This window comes from Protomyctophum parallelum (genome assembly GCF_964188405.1).
Source record: "Protomyctophum parallelum genome assembly, chromosome: 1".
Lineage (NCBI taxonomy): Eukaryota > Metazoa > Chordata > Actinopteri > Myctophiformes > Myctophidae > Protomyctophum > Protomyctophum parallelum.
The window spans coordinates 15,263,822-15,285,874 of record NC_139697.1 but is presented as its reverse complement, the minus strand read 5'-3'; the positions used below and the strand labels follow the sequence as shown (position 1 = coordinate 15,285,874).

The 22,053-nt window shown below is 44.2% G+C and overlaps 1 protein-coding gene across 1 annotated transcript in view; it reads right to left on the bottom strand.

The window, feature by feature from the left end:
* Positions 1–3,248: 3,248 nt before the first annotated feature.
* The window catches only part of LOC310859616 (regulating synaptic membrane exocytosis protein 2-like), a gene marked incomplete at both ends in the record, with an annotated part of 49,995 nt that continues 31,190 nt past the window's right edge, over positions 3,249–22,053 (bottom strand). Inside the window, 14 exons of the mRNA XM_083766250.1 lie at positions 3,249–3,434; positions 5,706–5,845; positions 7,262–7,363; positions 8,209–8,321; positions 9,674–9,809; positions 10,610–10,794; positions 12,097–12,194; positions 12,802–12,830; positions 13,839–13,862; positions 14,578–14,631; positions 15,380–15,484; positions 19,910–19,977; positions 20,934–21,089; positions 21,932–21,991. Coding sequence (XP_083622376.1) covers positions 3,249–3,434; positions 5,706–5,845; positions 7,262–7,363; positions 8,209–8,321; positions 9,674–9,809; positions 10,610–10,794; positions 12,097–12,194; positions 12,802–12,830; positions 13,839–13,862; positions 14,578–14,631; positions 15,380–15,484; positions 19,910–19,977; positions 20,934–21,089; positions 21,932–21,991 — 1,456 coding nt within the window. The remainder of the gene's footprint in view (positions 3,435–5,705; positions 5,846–7,261; positions 7,364–8,208; positions 8,322–9,673; positions 9,810–10,609; positions 10,795–12,096; positions 12,195–12,801; positions 12,831–13,838; positions 13,863–14,577; positions 14,632–15,379; positions 15,485–19,909; positions 19,978–20,933; positions 21,090–21,931; positions 21,992–22,053) is intronic.

The window sequence follows — 22,053 nt, the reverse complement described above, 5'->3', positions numbered from 1 at the left end:
GTAAAACTATACCTAAACCTAACCCTAACCCTAACCTTAACCTCGGTAAAACTATATATTAAACCTAACCCTAGCTTTAACCTCAGTAAAACTATACCTAAACCTAACCTCAGTAAAACTAACGCAGGGGCTGGGGGGCGTTTCCAAGAACCCGTGCTAGCCTGGGGACTTGGTTCTGGGCGCCGTGTTTGAGATCCACCTCTCCTCTGTCTTCCACGTTCTGTCCTTCACCTCCGAGCAACATGGGTGAGTGCTATGGGTGAGTCACACATAATGCACATAATACTACTACTATGAGAATTGATTTTTAAAGTTATTTTACTTGTTTATAAAGCTTTAGTTTAAATGGTCTCTCCTCCCACCTATCTCCAGGACTGCTTGCCCAGGTATGTCCCAAACCGCCTCCTTAGGTCCTGGCCTAAAAATAAAAAATAAATCAATTTATTTTAAATTATTTTCAACATTTTTCACAATTTCTTCACACTTCTTTCACATTTTTTCAAAAATAGCAGACCTACAAGCTCGTAGCTTGTAGGTCTGCTATTTTTTTTTAAATGTGAAATTATAAACTTATGCTAGAAACACCAAAAGGGGGTTCCCGCCCTGAATGAGATAAAATAGACAAAAAACTGTGGCTTAAACCTCAAATTATCAGGTGCGATGTCTGGCTTCTTCCCTCACAGATCTGAGTTTACGCTCGGTCACTCTGAAACGATCAGTCTACCGCCTGTTTCTTGGTCGTTACCAGACTGTTGCCTCCGCGATTTCCAAACGCTTCATCATACAGTCTGGGCCAATGGAAGAGCTGTCACGAGTAAACTATAAAGCGGAAGTGGAGCGTCCTAGTCCTCGCCACTTCCGTTTCGTCTTTACAGTCGTTTACATTTATTCTAATATGAATAGAAAACATCTAAGCATATATAGCTTGTTGCTTAGCAGAAAAGGAAATAAAAAAAATAAGCTCTAAAGATATTTTAAAATATATTTTCGTGAACGGAAATGGCAGCTTCCGTTACTCAGCTCATGGGGACTATAGGTCCAGACTCTATATAGCATTCTGTTACTCAGCTCATGGGGACTATAGGTCCAGACTCTATATAGCATTCTGTTACTCAGCTCATGGGGACTATAGGTCCAGACTCTATGCATTCGGAGATTGTGGAATAGTTGCCTGGCTACGTGAGAAGGTATTAAAATAAATCAGACACTCTCTAACAGTGAAACAAATCTAATTTTGACCCACAAAACATAATGCAATTGACTTTGTAATACAATTTAAAAAAAATAAACAACATTGCAATAGATTCGTTTCAGATGTGCTGATTTATTACATTCATTTTATTCCTAGCAATTATTTTTTTGTTATTACTTCACATTCGTTTGTGAAAGGTCAAATAATACATTCAACAGCTAATAGAAAATAATAGCTTTGTTTCTCAATTTAACGAGAAGATAATAAAAAAATACATTCATTTAAATAAATCATATGTATATTATATATATATATATATATTTGATGAAAACAGCAGATGGAATGTCAGATTTCTTTACAAGCTAATTAGAACAAAGCTTCAATGATGACAGACAGACACAGACATCTGCCAATTGTTTGTACCAAGGACCCTCCTGAAGAATTGTGATCTGTTAAAATGTTTAAAAACAAATCTGTCTGTCTGTCTGTCCGTCCGTCCTACAGAGACAAATATAATGCAAATCTGTTGCAAATGACATCACACAGATATTGTGCCTTCTTCATTTTAAAGAGCAACTGAACATCAGAACGCAATGTCTTTAGTTAGAAATGACATACCTGAACGGATGACAATGCTATACTGTAAAATAAATAATTCATGTTTATTGCATTTGCAGTTAAAAATCACACCAAAACACATGTACACTACCATGAATCAGCCTATATAATCCTGTCCCAACATACATGTTGGCCTTGAATCGTTTCATAGATGCCCCCTGTTCTCCATTTCCCCCACCCCTCCCACAGCAGAATGCAGCTAGAATGGTAGAAAGCTAGTTGTCTTCATTCTAATGTGGGTATTTTAGTAGCTTTTTTCACGAATCGTCTATTAATAGTGGTACTCACATTAAAAATATATATATAAAGTTTGGAGCTATTAAAGTACCTGCATTAGAATGAAGACAACTGGCTTTCTACCATTCTAGCTGCATTTTACTGTGGGAGGGGTGGGGAAAATGGAGAACATGGGGGGCAATTATGAAACAATGCAAGGCCAACGTGTATGTTGGGACAGGATTATATAGGCTGATTCAGGGTACATGTGTTCTGGTTTATCGCAACGGTGCAAATTTATTCCTGGAAGACTGGTAAATATATTGCCATCTTTTCACTACTTTTGCATGACATTGTTGTACGACAGAATGGGTAGGGCATTGGTTCTTAGACCTTCCTAATCATAGGAAACGGGACCAACGGTGACTCAATGTGCGTTATGTGAAGTCCATATCACATATTTCAGACAGCAGGTCACTAAAGTAATTTCACCGTAACACTGGCAAAATTGGAATCTGGCTACTGTGCTTTATATTTATTTATGTATTTATTTTACAGATGGTCCATGGGAAAAGGTTTTAAAAAATATACTGTACCTTTGATAAATGTATCAAAAATATGTTTAACTAATATTTCACAAGTAAGTCCATGAAACGTTTTTGTTTTAGTAATGTGTAGTGTGTAAATAAAGCTTGAAATGAAATCAATGACTGTTAAGCCGATCTACAAGTTCATACATAACACATTACACTGAACTTGTAAATTGGCTATTTAAGTAGCCTACGCAACACAAAGTATACATCTGGCTTCAAGAGCAAAAATAAATCAATGAATTAAATAGAAATGACTGTTATGCCTTCTTATTATACTAAATATACATTAGTGTTGTGTGGAGGTTGTGTGGGCGGTCCTTAGGACATGACCACGCCCACATCGCAAATAAACAGAAAGTACGTCCTCTCTCATTGGCCAGTCCATTCCGCCCCAAGCATGCTTTGCCAGGTGGCCCCGCCCCCCTGCCGTCTGTTTGGGAGGCGGGGCCTCTTCTTCATATCGATGATATCGTCGCTATGACATAGGCATCATGCAGAGGAAAGCCCCGCCTTCTTGTCAACGATGCTGGTTGCAGCGGAAACACATCCTATGCTATGATGCTATTACGGCGCTATTACGACGCTATGCCCATTACCCATCCCCTCCTTCTGATTGGTCTGCTGTGTCGCTATGCCTTGCCCTCTGTCTCCTTATTGACCAGCGGGGCCAAGGCGGGGTCCACCAATGAGGTGCCGGGAAACAGTTTGAACCAGCCAATCACCATCTGGGACAGGTCCAGGTCGTCCAATAGGATCTGGGCAGCACCCATGAAAGACTTGTGGTCCATTCTGCCATAGTCCCCCCACACTATGATCTGTAGGTCGGACAGAAAGACAGACAGACAGACATATACTGTATATAAAGTTCAACTGTATATAAAGTTAAACCAAAACTACGTATTTTTCTATTTTCTATTACACGCATATAGCGACACAGCCTTAATTGACTTCATGGTTGATATTTGAGTTTTTGTCGTATTCCTGAGCCAATAATTTGTTGACCGGCAAAGACACCAGTAAGAGAAACAGCGACGGCTCCAGAAAATGGGGGTCGCCGTTCCTTGGCCCCCCAACATGCACGCACGCATGTACGCACGCATGCATTATTTAAAGACCTGTAAGCCTCAGACAAAGCCAACTCGGATTGTGACAAATCATGACAACAAACAAAACATTTTGGGCCGAACATTAATGATTAGAAAAAAGGAAAAGGGAAAAAAGGGAAATTGCAGGTTACAACACTTTTTTTGTTGTTTTTCTTCTTTGTAATTACTTGTTCGGCCCAAAATATTGTGTTTATTGTCATGATTTGTCACGATACGAGTTGGCTTTGTCCGCGGCTTACAGGTCTTTAAATAAATACTTTTTGAAACGTCTATGGGAAAAATGCATGGAGAATTCTTTTCCGGACCGCTGAGAGAGAGCAAAATGGGTTAAATATATGCAACATCAACAGTGTGGGATTCACTGTAGAGTCAGAGTCAAGAACTAGTGTGGGAGGCGGTCGAGTCCGAGTCGAGGTCGAGACCGACGGGAGGCGAGTTTTTCAAGCTACTTGGCAGGTGATTGGCAGATCCCGCCCGTAGCTGCCGCTGATTGGTCCAAACCGCGATTCCAGATTGAGGCTGTGTTGGAGACTTGTGAATCAATACCGCCACCATCTGGCGGAGTCAGGTTAGGACATAACATGATCTAAAAAGAAATCCAATATGGTTTAGTCAAATCTAAACGTTCTCTGCTTTCTGTTCCGGGACGATAGATAGATATAGATATAAAAGGACTCGTCTTTTAGTTCTACTAGATCTCTTCTCCACTATAGATCCTCCCTAACATTTTAGTCTAGTTATGATTTTGTTGACAAAATTGAAAATATTTAAGGTTAATTATAGTCATCATAGCTTAGTTTTGAGTCAGTGTAGTCGACAAAATTAACACTATAATGCTGCACTGAGAGCTACCCTCCTGTATATAGAGCTGTCCATGGTGCTACCCTCCTGTATATAGAGCTGTCCATGGTGCTACCCTCCTGTATATGGAGCTGTCCATGGAGCTACCCTCCTGTATATAGAGCTGTCCATGGAGCTACCCTCCTGTATATAGAGCTGTCCATGGTGCTATCCTCCTGTATATAGAGCTGTCCATGGTGCTACCCTCCTGTATATGGAGCTGTCCATGGTGCTACCCTCCTGTATATAGAGCTGTCCATGGTGCTATCCTCCTGTATATAGAGCTGTCCATGGTGCTACCCTCCTGTATATAGAGCTGTCCATGGTGCTATCCTCCTGTATATAGAGCTGTCCATGGTGCTACCCTCCTGTATATAGAGCTGTCCATGGTGCTACCCTCCTGTATATAGAGCTGTCCATGGTGCTATCCTCCTGTATATAGAGCTGTCCATGGTGCTATCCTCCTGTATATAGAGCTGTCCATGGTGCTATCCTCCTGTATATAGAACTGTCCATGGTGCTACCCTCCTGTATATAGAGCTGTCCATGGTGCTATCCTCCTGTATATAGAGCTGTCCATGGTGCTACCCTCCTGTATATAGAACTGTCCATGGTGCTACCCTCCTGTATATAGAACTGTCCATGGTGCTACCCTCCTGTATATAGAACTGTCCATGGTGCTATCCTCCTGTATATAGAACTGTCCATGGTGCTACCTTCCTGTATATAGAGCTGTCCATGGTGCTACCTTCCTGTATATAGAGCTGTCCAAGGGGGCGGGACTGCGACACTCTATAAGTCAGCACAACGTAACAACTTCTAATCTAGACCAATCAAATTGCCTCTCTGTGACCACAGAGAGAAGGGAGAGCGATGGTTTTCTTTTCACCGCGGCTCAGTGACGTCATGTTGTAGTTTTCGGTGATAGCGGTGGTCACCTCATCACCGAAAACTGGACTATGAATAGGCCTTTAAGCCTCCACCAGAGGGGGCTGAACGCCTGTCCCCCTAGTGCCGTCCCTGAGGATAAATATTTAATTGTTTGGGGTTAACTAGTCTTTTAAACCCTATATGATTGAGCGGAGTCTCCCAGGGTTCTGTACTAGTGTGTTTTGTGTTACTTTCCACCACTGTGTGTACCTGTAACACTTTGCCCTCTGGTTTATCTTCAAACTGCAGCTGTTGCTGGTACAGCGGATCCAGGGTCTTCCTGGCCAGCCTGGTCCTCCTCTTCAGCACACACTTCCCGTTATCCATGAGATACACTTTCACGTAGGGAGCTGCGCATGCACGCACACGCACACACACACACACACACACACACACACACACACACACACACACACACACACACACACACACACACACACACACACACACACACACACACACACACACACACACACACACACACACACAGTTAGCTTACACACAGACTACAAGCAGACAGGGTACCATACAGGTTATAGGCCTCATTCACACCTGAGACACAAGCAAGACACGTTGGGCTGTATTTTGTGTGTCTTAAGTACCAGGTCTTATTACTTAACTTAAGACCTGGAGGCGTGATCAATGCCATTTGGCTATTCTGAGTGGCCAATGGGAGTCACATGGGAGTCACATGGTTTTGAAGACACAACCTTTTGCCATGCAACAGCCATGCAACAATGTTGTGTCATGAAACCATGCGACTCCCATTGGAAATGCATTGAGGCGGCCATAACGCAGAAGACACAGGACGTGCGTGTGAGTGAGGTCTTAATCACCTCCGATAAGGCACTAAGGCCTCCGATAAGGCATAGTCCTCTCCACTGAAGATACAAGTGATTGCGCTACCTTTGCGTGGTCAAACTACAGTTAAATATATTATACAGACTATAGCCGACATACCCATTTAGGAGGTACTGGTTCTATTTTCCATAACGCGTTATGCAATGTTCAGCCAAACAGCGCAAAATGGCACACCTTCCAGTCAATTACGACTGGAATCATACCCAATTCTTAAATAGAGTTCTCTTTTGTATAGCGTGTAAGTACGTTTCCATTTAGATCTTTCTAGTGTTAAAATTAGTATAAATATATACATACATACATACATATAAGTATAAATGAAATCTTAAATGAAAAAATAAGGTTCGTTTTTTATTTGTTGTTAAAATTTTAAATTGGGAACCCCCTTTTGGGGTTCTGTACAGTATTCAAAAAATTACAAAAAACTGATGCTGCTATATAAATATTTGAAGTTTCAGGATCTAGAAGGCGTTTTTAGAATTGGCCTCAGTCCAAAATGGGTTAATACCGTTTAATAACGATGATGGGGTGGTTCATATCATTGAATCTTTCAGCATGCTTATTCCAAAGTGTCACACAATTAGCTGTTCGCCAAGTCCCATCCAAGCCTGTTCTTGGCCAATACCACGTTAGCGTTACTAAGTAAGGATCCTGGTCAAGCTTTCAATGCGGGTCAAAATGGTTAAGCGGTGTCAATACATATATTTGCTGTAGCATGTGTGGACCTCAGAAAGAGGGTTTGTTTTCTAACCTTGTTATGAGCAAACTAGTCCATTCCATGAATTATTTCCCTCCGTTGTGTTGGTAGGTATTATTATTATTATTATTATTATTATTATTATTAACGATATTTTACAGGCTATGGTTGACCCCAAACTTTGCTGAGTGAGAAAGAACACACTCACCTGGTAGGGTCTTATTGCCCTGTTTACCCATAAGGCCTCTGGCTCGGATCACCTCCACGTCAAGACGCTCCTTCCTGAACACCATGCCGATCTGGATGTCACCTGACAGGAAGTGACATCATTACAACCTCATGTCACCTTGACAGGAAGAGACATCAGTTACGACAGGACGTGTCTTCATCAGATGAAAGATGCGTAAATTGCGCGCTTCCCTACACTATAGGCGTGAAATGGCACACCTATAGCGGTCTCCTGAGTGGACGCTGTCCGGCGGCAGATCTCGCAGACGTCCTGCGATTACTTGTGTTGCTGGGACAGAGAAAGGGTCTCCCAACAAAGTTGATTTTGTCCTGGTTTGTGTCTCAAAAAAGCGGAAATAATTTTTGTGGACGGGAGCAGGGCTGCAAAACGGGACGCGACAGCACGGCAGTCAGAACCGGTGATGGTAACGGCAGACGGCATTCAAAGTTAAATTATTGTATATTTTTACCTTAGCACCGGACGGAATCTAGAACCGGATGTCACTGGGCAAATCTCAGCGGAATACAAGAAGATTGACCCCTCTATCACATGGAACTATCTATGTTTTTTGTGTCCATATATCACTACTCCCAAAAAGTAGTTCCATGTGATAAAGGGGTCAAAGTTGACATTTAATACGTGGCCCCCGACAAAATGAACGGAACTACTTAATATTTCAGTGCCATTTTAAGTCTTAAGCATATTCTGATTATAGCGATACCATTGTTAATCGCAATCATTTACTGACACAATAATCTGCATATATATCGTCCCATCCCTAGTGGAGATGGGCTGAATTGCTTCCCTATTGTTTGTCTTGGATCCAGAAACCGAAATCATCATGAATACACATTTACATCTACAATGTAACAATGCAACGTGTAACAATAGTGTTTGTGTGCACTTCTGAGAGAGGCGGTCCTTACCCATAGAGGGCGTGGCCAGAGTCTGTCGACCAGCCAGTTGGGCGGGGCCTAAACCCTCCAGGAAGCCGGTGAAGTCTTTATCTATAGCTAGCTTTACCCCTGGAAATATAAGACTGGACAGACAGACAGACAGACAGACAGACAGACAGACAGCATTTCAGAAATCCGTTCTCTATTTATGTGGTTCTCAAAGTTTTCATGTCAAGCACCTCCAAATGAATGTGCATATTTGGCCGCAGAACCCCATCTGCAAACATTTTCTAACAGGGACTCCTGTTACAAGATTTACAAGGTACAAGATTTATGTTAAAAAATATATTAAAAACATTTCACGTTTCTACGTACACACATGTTGCGACGAGACACAGGAGTGATATTTTGACAACAGCAACTGTCTGTCATAATTTCAACCCCCTCCCCCTATCTAAAGATTTGACAGTATTAGGATGTTGATATTCATTTTGTATTCATCCTTAGGGTCCCCAAATCACACCTTGGAAAGCATGAGTGTATTTCAAACACAAAGTGTTTTTTGACTGGAAAGACATATTTTGACGGCAGTACTGCCTGTCATAATTTCACCCCCCTCCGTATCGAAGTATTGGACAGTATAAGTGTGGGTCATGAATAAGGTCGCGAATACGGCGTGTGGTCGAAATGAGTTTTCTCCGACGGGTGGCTGGCATCTCCATTAGAGATAGGGTGAGAAGTTCAGTCACGCGGGAGAGACTCGGAGTAGAACCGCTGCTCCTTCGCCTGGAAAGGAGCCAGCTTAGGTGGTTCGGGCATCTGGTTAGGATGCCTCTCGGGCGCTTCCCTAGGGAGGTCCTCGATGCACGTCCCACTGGGAGGAGACCCCGGGGCAGACCAAGGCGCAGATGGAGGGATTACATCGACTCACTGGCCTCGGAACGTCTCGGGATCCCCCAGGAGGAAGTCACTAATGTTGCTCTGGAGAGGGAAGTCTGGAGCTCTCTGGTGGAGCTGTTGCCCCCGCGACCCGACTACGGATAAGTGGTTGAAGATGGATGGATGGATGGCCATCTTTAGGGCCCCAAATCATACCCTAGAAAGCACGAGTGTCTATTTCAAACACAAAGCGTTATTTTATTTTTTACCTGGGAGTCATATTGTGATAGCAGCAACTGCCTGTGATAAATTCACACCGTAGTATTAAGATGTTGATATTCATTTTGTATTCATCTTTAGGGCCCCAAATCACACCTTAAAAAGTACGAGTGTCTATTTCAAACACAGTGTTTTTTTTACATATTCATAGTCATATTTTGACAGCAGCAACTGTCATAATTTCACTCCCTCCGCATCGAAGTATTTGACAGTATTAAGATGTTGATAGTGATTTAGTATTCATCTTTAGAGCCTGGTCATTCTATAATAATGCGTGTGACTGTGTGTGCGCGTGCTGAGTGTGTGTGTGTGTGTGTGTGTGTGTGTGTATACGTACGCTCCAGGTTTGGGTTCCTCAGCGTCCAGGTCTCTGCTGGGCTGTCTGGTGAACTTAGCTTTGAACTCCACTGCCAGACCCGTCTCCACACTGCGCTGCACCGGGAGACGAATCACCTTCTTCTTCTTCTCCTCCCCTGGAACATGCGCACACACACACACACACACACACACACACGCACACACACGCGCGCGCGCACGAGCACACGCACACACGCACACACACGCACACAGTAAATGATGCTTATGAAACGATGGACGGATGCTGAACAGTGCAGTACAGTTCATCTGTAGTCGAAAGAAGCGCTGGGTGGTGGCGGGGTGCACACGCACGTTATACTTGGCTATGTAAACTATGTAAACACCATATTTTTACACCATTATGTAAACCTTTGATGTGACATTAAACTTTATACTTGGCTATGTAAACTATGTAAACACCATATTTCTACACCATTATATAAACCTGTGATGTGACATTAAACGTATTTAGCCTACACCTGTAAATATCGTAAGATTTTAGTTGACTAAATCTACAGTTAACTTTGTCAACAAAAATGTATTTTGGCGGCCCTTTGATGGCGTTTTTGGTTGGCAAATGCGTTTTGGTTGGCAAATGTGGAAGTAGAGCGTTCTTCTGGGTGCTATGCTGGGAGTGGGAACCCATCGGCAACCCATCGGCAAAAAAGGAAAAACAGCACCCAGCTGTTTGTTTCAGAATCTGTTCTTGAGAGATTACGGTAGGACCAGAGCCAAATTACGGTAGTACCAGAGCCATAGAGTAAGAGATTGCGGTAGTACCAGAGCCAAAGACATAGTTACGACATTGAGGGGGCAGAAAACCGAGCGTTCGATCGCTGTTCATGCAGCCTGAACTGGGCCATTGGACTGGCCCCATGAAGTGAGCGGAGTTGTCAGAATTCTGGTTAGTACCAACCTTCAGGGTCCAGTTGTGAAGCAGACTGGCTCTTCTTCCCCAGTCCCACCAGTCCGAGCATCTTTCCTCCCAGGCTGGATCGCCGTTTCTTGTCATCATCATCGTCGTCGTCTCTCATAGAACAAGCCGCCGCGTCGGGGGTCGCTCCCGCACTATTAGACCTGGGCAGAGCGCCTGCTGCTGGCCTGCGGGGGGGAATTGCAACCACATTTAAGTACTGTAGCTCGCCAGGGCTTATTATAGCTAAAACTAATGAAATGACGAGGAACAGAATAGGAAGAAAATAAGAGCCACACGGCAACATGACGTCATGTGGGGTGCTGTTTCTTTTTTTTTTTTTTACATCATTAAAAGTCCATAGACTTGGACGCCATATGACGTCATTTCCGAAAGCCAGACATTGGAGGTGCCAGTGCCCCTAAAAAAAGATGGGAGATACTGGGCTTATGAGCCAAGGCAGGATTACTTGTCAACCATGTCAACCTATTGGGTCAGTGTAAACAGCTGCCAGAAGCCTATTGGTCAGTTTAAACAGCTGCCAGAAGCCTATTGGTCATTGTAAACAGCTGCCAGAAGCCTATTGGCCAATTTAAACAGCTGCCAGAAGCCTATTGGTCAGGTTAAACAGCTGCCAGAAGCCTATTGGCCAGTTTAAACACAGCTGCCAGAAGCCTATTGGCCAGTTAAAAACAGCTGCCAGAAGCCTATTGGCCAGTTTAAACAGCTCCCAGAAGCCTATTGGTCAGTGTAAACAGCTCCCAGAAGCCTATTGGTCAGTTTAAACAGCTGCCAGAAGCCTATTGGTCAGTTTCTTACTTGGGGGCCTCAGCTTCAGGTTCAGGCTCCTCCTCAAATTCAGACAACGGCTCAGCTCCACCCACTTCTGCCCCACCCACTTCCTGTGTTCCCCCAGGCTCCGCCCCCTCCACTGATTGGCCATCCAGGGACGCCAGGGACGCCGCTCGGCTGGAATCAGCCAATGACCGAACATGATATGCATAGAGAGACAGACAAACATGCGGACAAACATGCAGACAGACGGATGGATGGACGGACGGACGGACAGACGGGACAGACGGACAGACATGCAGACAGACAAAAAATGGACAGTGAGACACAATGATAGAAAAAGAAACGCAGGTAAATGCAGATCTACAGATCATGCTTAAACAAGCTAACAAGGCGTTGTTAGTTTGAAGATCTGTTCTACTTAGCAAAGTGGCACGTTGTGTGATATAGTATAAATGAGGCATAATTACAGACAACGCACGCACACACACACACAGTAACATGGCACAGACAATGCTAACATACCACAGAGAATGCTAGCATGCTAAGTGAATGGCATGCCATAGAGAAAGCTAATATGCTAAATGAATGGTAACATGCCACAGAGAATTCTAATATGCTGAGTGAATGGTAACATGCCACGCTCACAGAGAATGCTAACACGCTAAGTGAAACATTAAACTATAAGCTCCTCACACCTGTTCTTGGGCATTCCCTTAACATCGGAGGCGGAGCTTAGCAAGGATGCGTCACTGACATCAGAATCTGATGACTTGCATGATTGGCTGTCCTTCCGCTAGATGAGGGGCATAGACAGCAAACAATCACGTTCCATATTACATTGGTTCCCAAAGTGGGGTCCGGGGACCCCCAGGGGTCCTTGGGGGAGTTCCAGGGGGTCCCCAGCTAAATGATACTTTGGAACCAAATGGTTCACACACCCAGAGTTCCATTTGTACACTCTCAGAGTTAAATTAACATAGATTTTACTATGTAAATTGGGGGTCCCAGAGATAAATGCCATTAAATGGGTGTCCGTAGCCTAATGCATGTCAAACTGGGGTCCTTCAAATGAAAATGGTTGAAAATCACTAGAGAGCCGTAAAAAATCTTCTGTTTTGGGGGTCCCTGGCATATCTTTTCTAATGGGGTCCGCTGGCTAATTCGTGTCAATTTGGGGGTCCTTGACATGAAAAGGTTTGGGAACCACGCTGCCATAATGAACACAGCCTGGTCCACTAGCTTATACGATCAACTTCAAACTGGATCTGACTGGTTCGGTTCAGACTGGATCGAACTGGATCCGACTAAGAAATTACCTAATTCACTTAATAAAATATGGGAATCTAGTTGAAAGAATTTGCTAAATATAAATACGCGGATTAATTGCAGACATACTGTACCTTAGGTGTAGGTGGGTCTTTCATCCCACCTAAAGAAATGGGGGAGGGAGAAGTTATAATCATACAAACATGTCTCATAGTGTGTGTGTGTGTGTGTGTGTGTGTGTGTGTGTGTGTGTGTGTGTGTGTGTGTGTGTGTGTGTGTGTGTGTGTGTGTGTGTGTGTGTGTGTGTGTTGTCACGTGAGCCAATCACGTCATTTTCAAATGGGAGCAAGAAAAAACCGTGATCGGGACATCCATAGTATCAACATTATATCCATATCATGATATTAGACTGGATGTTGTCTGTGTTTTGGGATATTGTACTATTGTGATATGGCATAAGTGTGTTATATAATTAAAAATATAAATATCGGATCGGTAAACATCGCTATCATCAGATAATCAAAATCAAATGATCAGAATTGGATCGGGATAAAAGTAAACGTGATCAGGACATCCCTAACCTCAACCACTAATGTGCAGAATGTAACTAGATAGACATGTATTCATGGTTTTCCCGCTACCCTAGTGTAGGAGCCAAAATATACATTTTGTTTGTTGATTATTTTTATTGTTTATTTTTTCCCACACTTGGTTTTTGATGTTCCACCTCCCACTTAATTGATGAGCTCCTGCTGTGTGTCTGCTAATCACTTTACTTATGCCAGCTGTGTGTCTGGGCAGTGGCATTCAGTGAGAGAATGGGGGTGAGCTCTAGGCTCAATATTTTATGTTGACCGTTTATCTTTTGATCGTTTATACCTACGTTTTCAGTACATTTTTGGACCTTGTTTATTTGTCAATAAATCACCTTAACTACAATAAGAACTTTTCTGGATTTGATTGAGAGAAAGGCGTCATACAGTTCCTGCCGACAGCTCAGCCTCATATAGCACTACTTCTATTTGATTAGATTTGAAGAAGTAGTCGCTATACAACACCTAGTTTATTTAGAGGCAATACATCGATTTCCCTCTGGCAAGTGGCTCTGGATAAGTGTCTGATAAATTGTGAGTTGTAATTGACAGGAGAGGACGAGGTGGTGACGGTCTACCTTCTTCATTTGGCAGCACTTCCCCTGATGGATGGATGGATGGATGGGCATTAAATAAAATGGAAACAAACAAAATCAAATAAACCATGAACTGATTCGTAAAGCTCACAGGATTAATTCATTCATATAGTCACACTCACACCAAAGTCAAGCATCAGAGCAAACCATCAACACAAACCAACACAGCACCCTGACTCTAAACCAGGTCTGACTCTAGACCAGATCTAATCCAGACCAGATCTAATGCAGACCAGATCTACTACTAATCCAGACGAGATATAATCTAGACCAGATATAATCCAGACCGAGGCAGCTGTACTATGAAGCTGGATTTGGGTGTTTGTGGGGTATGGTCACTATTATCACCAATGCAACTAATTGTGCACACAATTTATTTAAAGTGTATTTGACTTTTTGAGGTCATTTTAACATCTACTCTTTTTTTCATTAATGTTATTGTTCTCCTCACATATTACAAGGACAATATCAGTCACCAGAACCAAGGACGAGTGTTTTCAATTAATCTAACATGGTTAAAATGGAGTTTGAAATTGCAATGAATTTGTATGAGAAGGGTCTGTTAAAATTTATATGAAATATGTAAATACTCAATCAAGAAATAAAAAATAAAAAAAACTGCCTGGGGTGTTCACAAAAGCCAGAGTAGATGTTAAAATGACCCCAAGCATGTTTGAAAGTGAAAATATGGCTAATAAAAAATAGCATCAGCTATTAGCACCTGGTAGCTTCGTTCCATTGTCTGTTTTTTGCTGCTGGTCCACCCATTTGACCTCTGGTACCAGCAGAGAGAGAGAAGGTCATTACATTACATGAACTAGACCAGTGAGGAAGTAGAATTATACAACAGGTAGTTCTGAGGAAGCAATATGATTGGTTGAAATAGCCCTCTACCCGTGCTTCAAACGAGCATGATGGCACACCTAATCAAATCAAATAAAAATCAGCTCTAGCTATAGGTGGCCGTTTTGGCGTTTTCACGAGACATTTTCGGTCATAGTGGCTACATCTGTCATTTAAAAAAAAGATTTGGTTTATTGAATATCTTAGTTAATGAAATTGAGTGGACATGATTTAATAACGCGGCAACGCAGGCGGTAATGCACACCCTCTTGTGAAATATTGCTCAAGTATCAATACTGCAGTGTAGAAATACTCTCCAAAAAAATGTTTGACTGCCTTTTTTCACTGACTAATACTAGCCTGGGTTCCAGCCTGATTCGCTGCGGGTCTGAAATGTCACATTTCAGATCAGCGGAACTCAGCGAATCTGCAGGCTGGAACCCAGGCTAGACTAATACTACATAAATACAAAATCTAAACTAAGCTATGATGACTAAAACTGCGACTAAATATATTGAAAAATAATCGGCAGAGCTGTTAGGAAGGGACTACTGAGAAGAGATCCAGTAGAACTAAGTCATTTAATAATCCCCGTCTGGGGCTATTTATTAATTATATAAATACAATATAATAATAAATAATAATATATAATTATATATATAATGTAAAATGCTATGCACTGCTAGGCACTGCTATGGCCATAATATTGAGATGTAACAAGACTATTGGGATGCACCACTCGCCTTTCCTGGTTCCTCCAGGTGTGGTGGGGCGTCGCTCAGGATCTTATTGGTGGAAACAGGCAGGATGAACATGAGACAGGAACAACGCAGTAGACACGGCGAGAGTGAATAAACAATTGTGGTCAATCTCATTTCTCAATTTTCTATCCTCGTGTACATCCTCATGCCTCTCTCTAAAATACTGTACATAAGGCACTAAGGCACTACCCAGCCATACTGCACTACAAAGCCAAAGTGCAGTAACTACGAGAAAAAAATAGCTGCAAGCTCACGCACTAGCACACTATCACACTCATGCACTATTCCACACACACCAACCTATTCACGCACGACGCACCAATACATACACGCTCTATCGCATTCACATACTAATGCACACACGCACATGTGACCAACATCTCACTAGCGATCTAATGCGCGACCTATAACGTAACGACGTAGACTACACTAACAATGTAAACAGGAAAACAAACCTGGTGTTGTTGGTAGAGGGGCGGGTGTTGATGAGGGCGGAGCAGGGGGAGGGGAGAATAGCTGGGCTGCGGGCGGGGACTGTGGCTGGGTTATGGGCGGAGATTGTGGTTGGGTTATGGGCGGAGATTGTGGTTGGGTTATGGGCGGAGATTTTGGTTGGGTTGCGGGTGGGGATTGTGGCTGGGTTTGGGGCGGAGCTGGAGGCTGGGTGGGAGGCGGGGACTTTGGCTGGGTTATGGGCGGGGCTTGTGGTTGGCTTGCGGGCGGGGATTGTGGTTGGGTTGTGGGCGGGGCTTGTGGCTGGGTTGCAGGCGGGGATTGTGGCTGGGTTGGGGGCGGAGCTTGTGGCTGGGTTGCGGGCGGGGATTGTGGCTGGGTTGGGGGCGGGGCTTGTGGCTGGGTTGGGGGCGGAGCTTGTGGCTGGGTTGCGGGCAGGGATTGTGGCTGGGTTGGGGGCGGGGCTTGTGGCTGGGTTGCGGGCGGGGATTGTGGTTGGGTTGGGGGCGGGGATTGTGGCTGGGTTGTGGGCGGGGATTGTGGCTGGGTTGGGGGTGGGGCAGGAGGCAGGGCTTGTGGGGCTTGTGGCTGGCTTGGGGGTGGGGCTTGTATCTGGGTTATGAGTGGGGCTTGTGGCTGGGTTGGTGGTGGGGATTGTATCTGGGCTGTGGGCGGGACTAGCGGCTGTGTTGGTGGTGGGGCTGCAGGCAGAGCTTGTGGCTGGGCTGGGGGTGGGGCTTGTATCTGGGTTATGAGTGGGGCTTGTGGCTGGCTTGGGGGTGGGGCTTGTATCTGGGTTATGAGTGGGGCTTGTGGCTGGGTTGGTGGTGGGGATTGTATCTGAGCTGTGGGCGGGACTAGCGGCTGTGTTGGTGGTGGGGCTGCAGGCGGAGCTTGTGGCTGGGCTGGGGGTGGGGCTTGAAACTGGGCTGGGGGCGGGGCTTGAAACTGGCCTGGGGGCGGGGCTTGAAACTGGCCTGGGGGCGGGGCTTGAAACTGGGCTGGGGGCGGGGCTTGAAACTGGGTTGGGGGCGGGGCTTGAAACTGGGTTGGTTGCGGGGCTTGCGGCTGGAATGGAGGTGGGGCTTGTTGATAGATTAGGGGTTGTGTTGGGGGCGGGCCTTGAATTCGTATGACGGGAGTAGGTTGTTGAATGACAGAAGGCGGGGCCTGATGAATGACATATCCAGCCTGTTGTTGTTGTTGTAAGTGGGGAGGAGGGGTTTGGTGAATCAGTGTCGCTGTTATGGGCGTGGCCAAAGAGGACGACAAAAGAGTTTGAGAAAAGGAAAAAAAAAGATGGTGAGGTGAAAAAGAAATTAAGTCATTGACAGAATAAAAGATGTGAACATGTTTACACACAGGGATGTGAAGTCAAATTAAGTCAGCTAGTGACATTTTGTACAAGACAGTATGACAAATAACCTCCAAACACATGGATGGGTTATATCTATAAAAGCTTTAGCTTGTAATGAAGTGTCTATGAGGAAACCCTGCATGCTTCTGTTTACCTCTCTCTACAGCTATCCAACTACTGTAGCTAGCTGGTTAGTGGGACCAACAGACTTCAGGTAACAGACTTCAACTAGCTAGCTGGTTAGTGGGACCAACAGACTTCAGGTAACAGACTTCAACTAGCTAGCTGGTTAGTGAGACCAACAGACTTCAGGTAACAGACTTCAACTAGCTAGCTGGTTAGTGGGACCAACACACTTCAGGTAAAAGACTTCAACTAGCTAGCTGGTTAGTGGGACCAAAATACTTCAGGTAACAGACTTCAACCAGCTAGCTGGTTAGTGGGACCAAAATACTTCAGGTAACAGACTTCAACTAGCTAGCTGGTTAGTGGGAACAACAGACTTCAGGTAACAGACTTCAACTAGCTAGCTGGTTAGTGGGACCAACAGACTTCAGGTAACAGACTTCAACTAGCTAGCTGGTTAGTGGGACCAACAGACTTCAGGTAAAATACTTCAACTAGCTAGCTGGTTAGTGGGACCAAAATACTTCAGGTAACAGACTTCAACCAGCTAGCTGGTTAGTGGGACCAACAGACTTCAGGTAAAAGACTTCAACTAGCTAGCTGGTTAGTGGGACCAACAGACTTCAGGTAACAGACTTCAACTAGCTAGCTGGTTAGTGGGACCAACAGACTTCAGGTAAAAGACTTCAACTAGCTAGCTGGTTAGTGGGACCAACAGACTTCAGGTAACAGACTTCAACCAGCTAGCTGGTTAGTGGGACCAAAATACTTCAGGTAACAGACTTCAACTAGCTAGCTGGTTAGTGGGAACAACAGACTTCAGGTAACAGACTTCAACTAGCTAGCTGGTTAGTGGGACCAACAGACTTCAGGTAACAGACTTCAACTAGCTAGCTGGTTAGTGGGACCAACAGACTTCAGGTAACAGACTTCAACTAGCTAGCTGGTTAGTGGGACCAACAGACTTCAGGTAAAAGACTTCAACTAGCTAGCTGGTTAGTGGGACCAACAGACTTCAGGTAACAGACTTCAACCAGCTAGCTGGTTAGTGGGACCAAAATACTTCAGGTAACAGACTTCAACTAGCTAGCTGGTTAGTGGGAACAACAGACTTCAGGTAACAGACTTCAACTAGCTAGCTGGTTAGTGGGACCAACAGACTTCAGGTAACAGACTTCAACTAGCTAGCTGTTAGTGGGATCAACAGACTTCAACCAGCTAGCTGGTTAGTGGGACCAACAGACTTCAGGTAACAGACTTCAACCAGCTAGCTGGTTAGTGGGACCAACAGACTTCAGGTAACAGACTTCAACTAGCTAGCTGGTTAGTGAGACCAACAGACTTCAGGTAACAGACTTCAACCAGCTAGCTGGTTAGTGGGACCAACACACTTCAGGTAACAGACTTCAACTAGCTAGCTGGTTAGTGAGACCAACAGACTTCAGGTAACAGACTTCAACTAGCTAGCTGGTTAGTGGGACCAACATACTTCAGGTAACAGACTTCAACTAGCTAGCTGGTTAGTGAGACCAACAGACTTCAGGTAACAGACTTCAACCAGCTAGCTGGTTAGTGGGACCAACATACTTCAGGTAACAGATTTCATGTCGATACCCAAAAGAGAGATTAGATGATTTCCCAGGACCCAAACTAGGGAACATAGCAGATCTACAACGTTGCGAGCTTGTAGATCACAGTATTTTCACTAATTCTTAATACATTTTTTATGTTTTATTCATGGAATTTCTTAGATTTGTTTGTTTGTTTTGAAATGTATGAAATCATTTAACTTTTATTTTTAATAAATTTTGAAATACCGGTATATACATATTTTAAATGTACGGTAGGAAAATGGTATTTTTACTCAAGTCATGACCCATAAAAATTGGCCAGGGACCCACAAAGGGGTCCTCCTGACCCACTGTTGTCTGGTGGTCCAACGTCTCATTTGGGCTTGGGGTTTGGTTAGGTCAGGGTTTGGGGTTTCACTAGTAGTGTTATCAGGGTCTGGGTTACCTGGGTACGACTCTATTGTAATGCCTCCATCTGCGAGAGAAAGACAGTGTGGTTTTGAACGTTGGTACTTTAATCCCCTGATGTAAAGTTGTTATGCTGAAAGGGAAATACTTTTGAAGCTTTTCTAAACGTCATCTGGTTTGGTGTCATCAGATTGTATCACAGCGGTGCAATGTCCAATGCCAAAAAGTTAATTAACCTGTTAATCACAATCATTTGTGTGCGTGAGAAGTAATGAACTAAAATGTCATGATCGTGGTGGCCCTAAGTAGCAGTAGCAATTTAACAGCTGTGAAATACTGTAGTAGTATTACTAGTAGTTCTGTTCTGTTCTGATCGGTTTGTGTGATGCTTACATGTACATTTTACATGTAATAGACAGCTAGGAACCGTAAAGAGAACAGAAAGAGAGAAACAGAGCAAAGAGAGAGAGACAGGATGAGAGACAGGCAGGCAGAGAGAGAGAGAGAGAGAGACAGGCAGGCAGAGAGACGTACTCTTGGCTGGTACAATGGGCAGCTGGCGACCCTGACGACTCATGGCTGGACTTCCTATTGGACTCGACCTGGAGACACACACACACACACACACACACACACACACACACACACACACACACACACACACACACACACACACACACAGGCAAGCAGAAGGTTGGTTAATACTCCACTGATGATACTGATCACGTTATTTATCGTGGCCTTTCTAACAAACAATTAAAGCCACTGTTGGTCGGAGTGGTGTTGCAGTCTATTTCATTGTTAGATAACACTCACGCTCGCGTCTCTTCTTGTTAGAACCCTCAATCACTCACGGAGATCCGAGTATTCTTCTCATAAAACAAAAACAGAGCCTGCGCGTTCAACAAACTGTCACGCTACCCTGTCTGTGTCACATGCTATCTCCCAGCAGGGAGCATAATTAAATAATGAAGAAAAATATCAATTCATAAAGCAGGCAATAATAGCAGAATAAATACAAATAAATAATCATAAATAGAAAAATGGTTCTAACATTATCGTAAGATTGGTTGCTCCAAACCTTTCTCGAGCAGGGTCCACAATGACATGACGTGTTCTGCCCCTCATTGACGCACCTCTCTAATAGAAGGCTCTGGGTTTGGGGCATGTTTATTTTAATCCATTCAGGACGGGAACCCCTTTTGGTGTTTTAAGCATTATGTTATACTTTAGCAATTGAAAAATAGCAGATCTCTCATAGCGCGGCACCGAGTGCCGCGCTATGAGCTTGTAGATCTGAGTTGCACCACTCAGTTCACACGGGTGTGATTTTAACTCAAGGAGGAGTAGTGATTGACCGATTACGTTTTTTCCGTGGCTGGAATGACATTTGTGATGATTTGATTGGCTGAACACGGAATGTGATGTATGACGATAAGAGCACCCCTCACTTCACAGGGGTGTGATTTTCATTTTCTGATCAATTACAACTTTTCTTGTCAAATTATTCCATATATGTGGAGCATATACCCTGAAGAGGCGTGTCTACGTGGCTCACCTGTTGAGGGCAGGTGAAGGTGGTGCGGAGCGTCCGGCGGGGTAGGGCGTAGAGTCCGAGCGGGCGTAGACGGGGGGGCGGTCCACTATCGGCCGCTGGTCGGCCGACCGCGAGCGGCTGTACGCGTCGTCGGTGCGCGCCATCCCGCGGCTGCACCTGGAGGAGACGAGCATGCCATGACGACCGTGGGGTTACCCTGACAACCGTGGGGTTACGCTGACGACCGTCAGACACAACCAAAACCCATTGGGTTTTGAAGAAAACAAGCGATGAAAAAGTGATTATGCGCAACCCACCCAAAAAACTAAAAAACAAATGACTGTCATATATCTATCCATCCATCTATCCATCTATCCATCTATCCATCTATCCATCTATCCATCTATGTCAGGGGTCTTCAACGTTTTTCAGGCCAAGGACCGACTACCTTAGAGAGAGAGATGAAGCAGGGACCACATTATGTGTTGTATAACATTGTGTTGCAGATTACACTTTCCCATAGATTCCATAGACAGCTTCGTAGACTTGCTCGACAGCACTGTAGTGTATATGTTGGATTCATGTATATTCTCAGACATGAACCACTTTTGTGGTTACTTAGTAAATCTGACCTTTCAATCTGTACTTGATCTGCTTCTTTTTATCAGATGCTATGCGATAGCAAGCTGAGTCTATGATCGATGAGCAAGCAAGTACTCTACTCCAGCTGGTTTTCTCATTGGCCGATGTATGTGCGCACCGCCAATATGTCCAGGCGTAAACAAATGACTGAGAACACAATAGTTCCGCCTTAGAGAATTTTGGTTCCTACCTAAACTACTGCGCTGAAACCTCAGAGTAATAATACTCTAAGGCTGAAACGGACACAGAGGCAGCTATAGCGGACCCCCGCAGATAATAACATTGCAGCTGGTAATTAATTGATTTAATCAATTCTTGTTTCCTAGGTGTCCCGGACCCCCTAGTTGAAGACCCCTGATCTGTGTGTTTATGTTTACCTCTGTAATTCTTCGTCATAACAGTCGGGTTCAGAGGGGAAGTCGGGGATGTAGTCCTGGCTGGAGGAAGTACAGTAGAACAGCGTTCTCAAATGAACACGAGAAATTGCATCTGAGCCAGT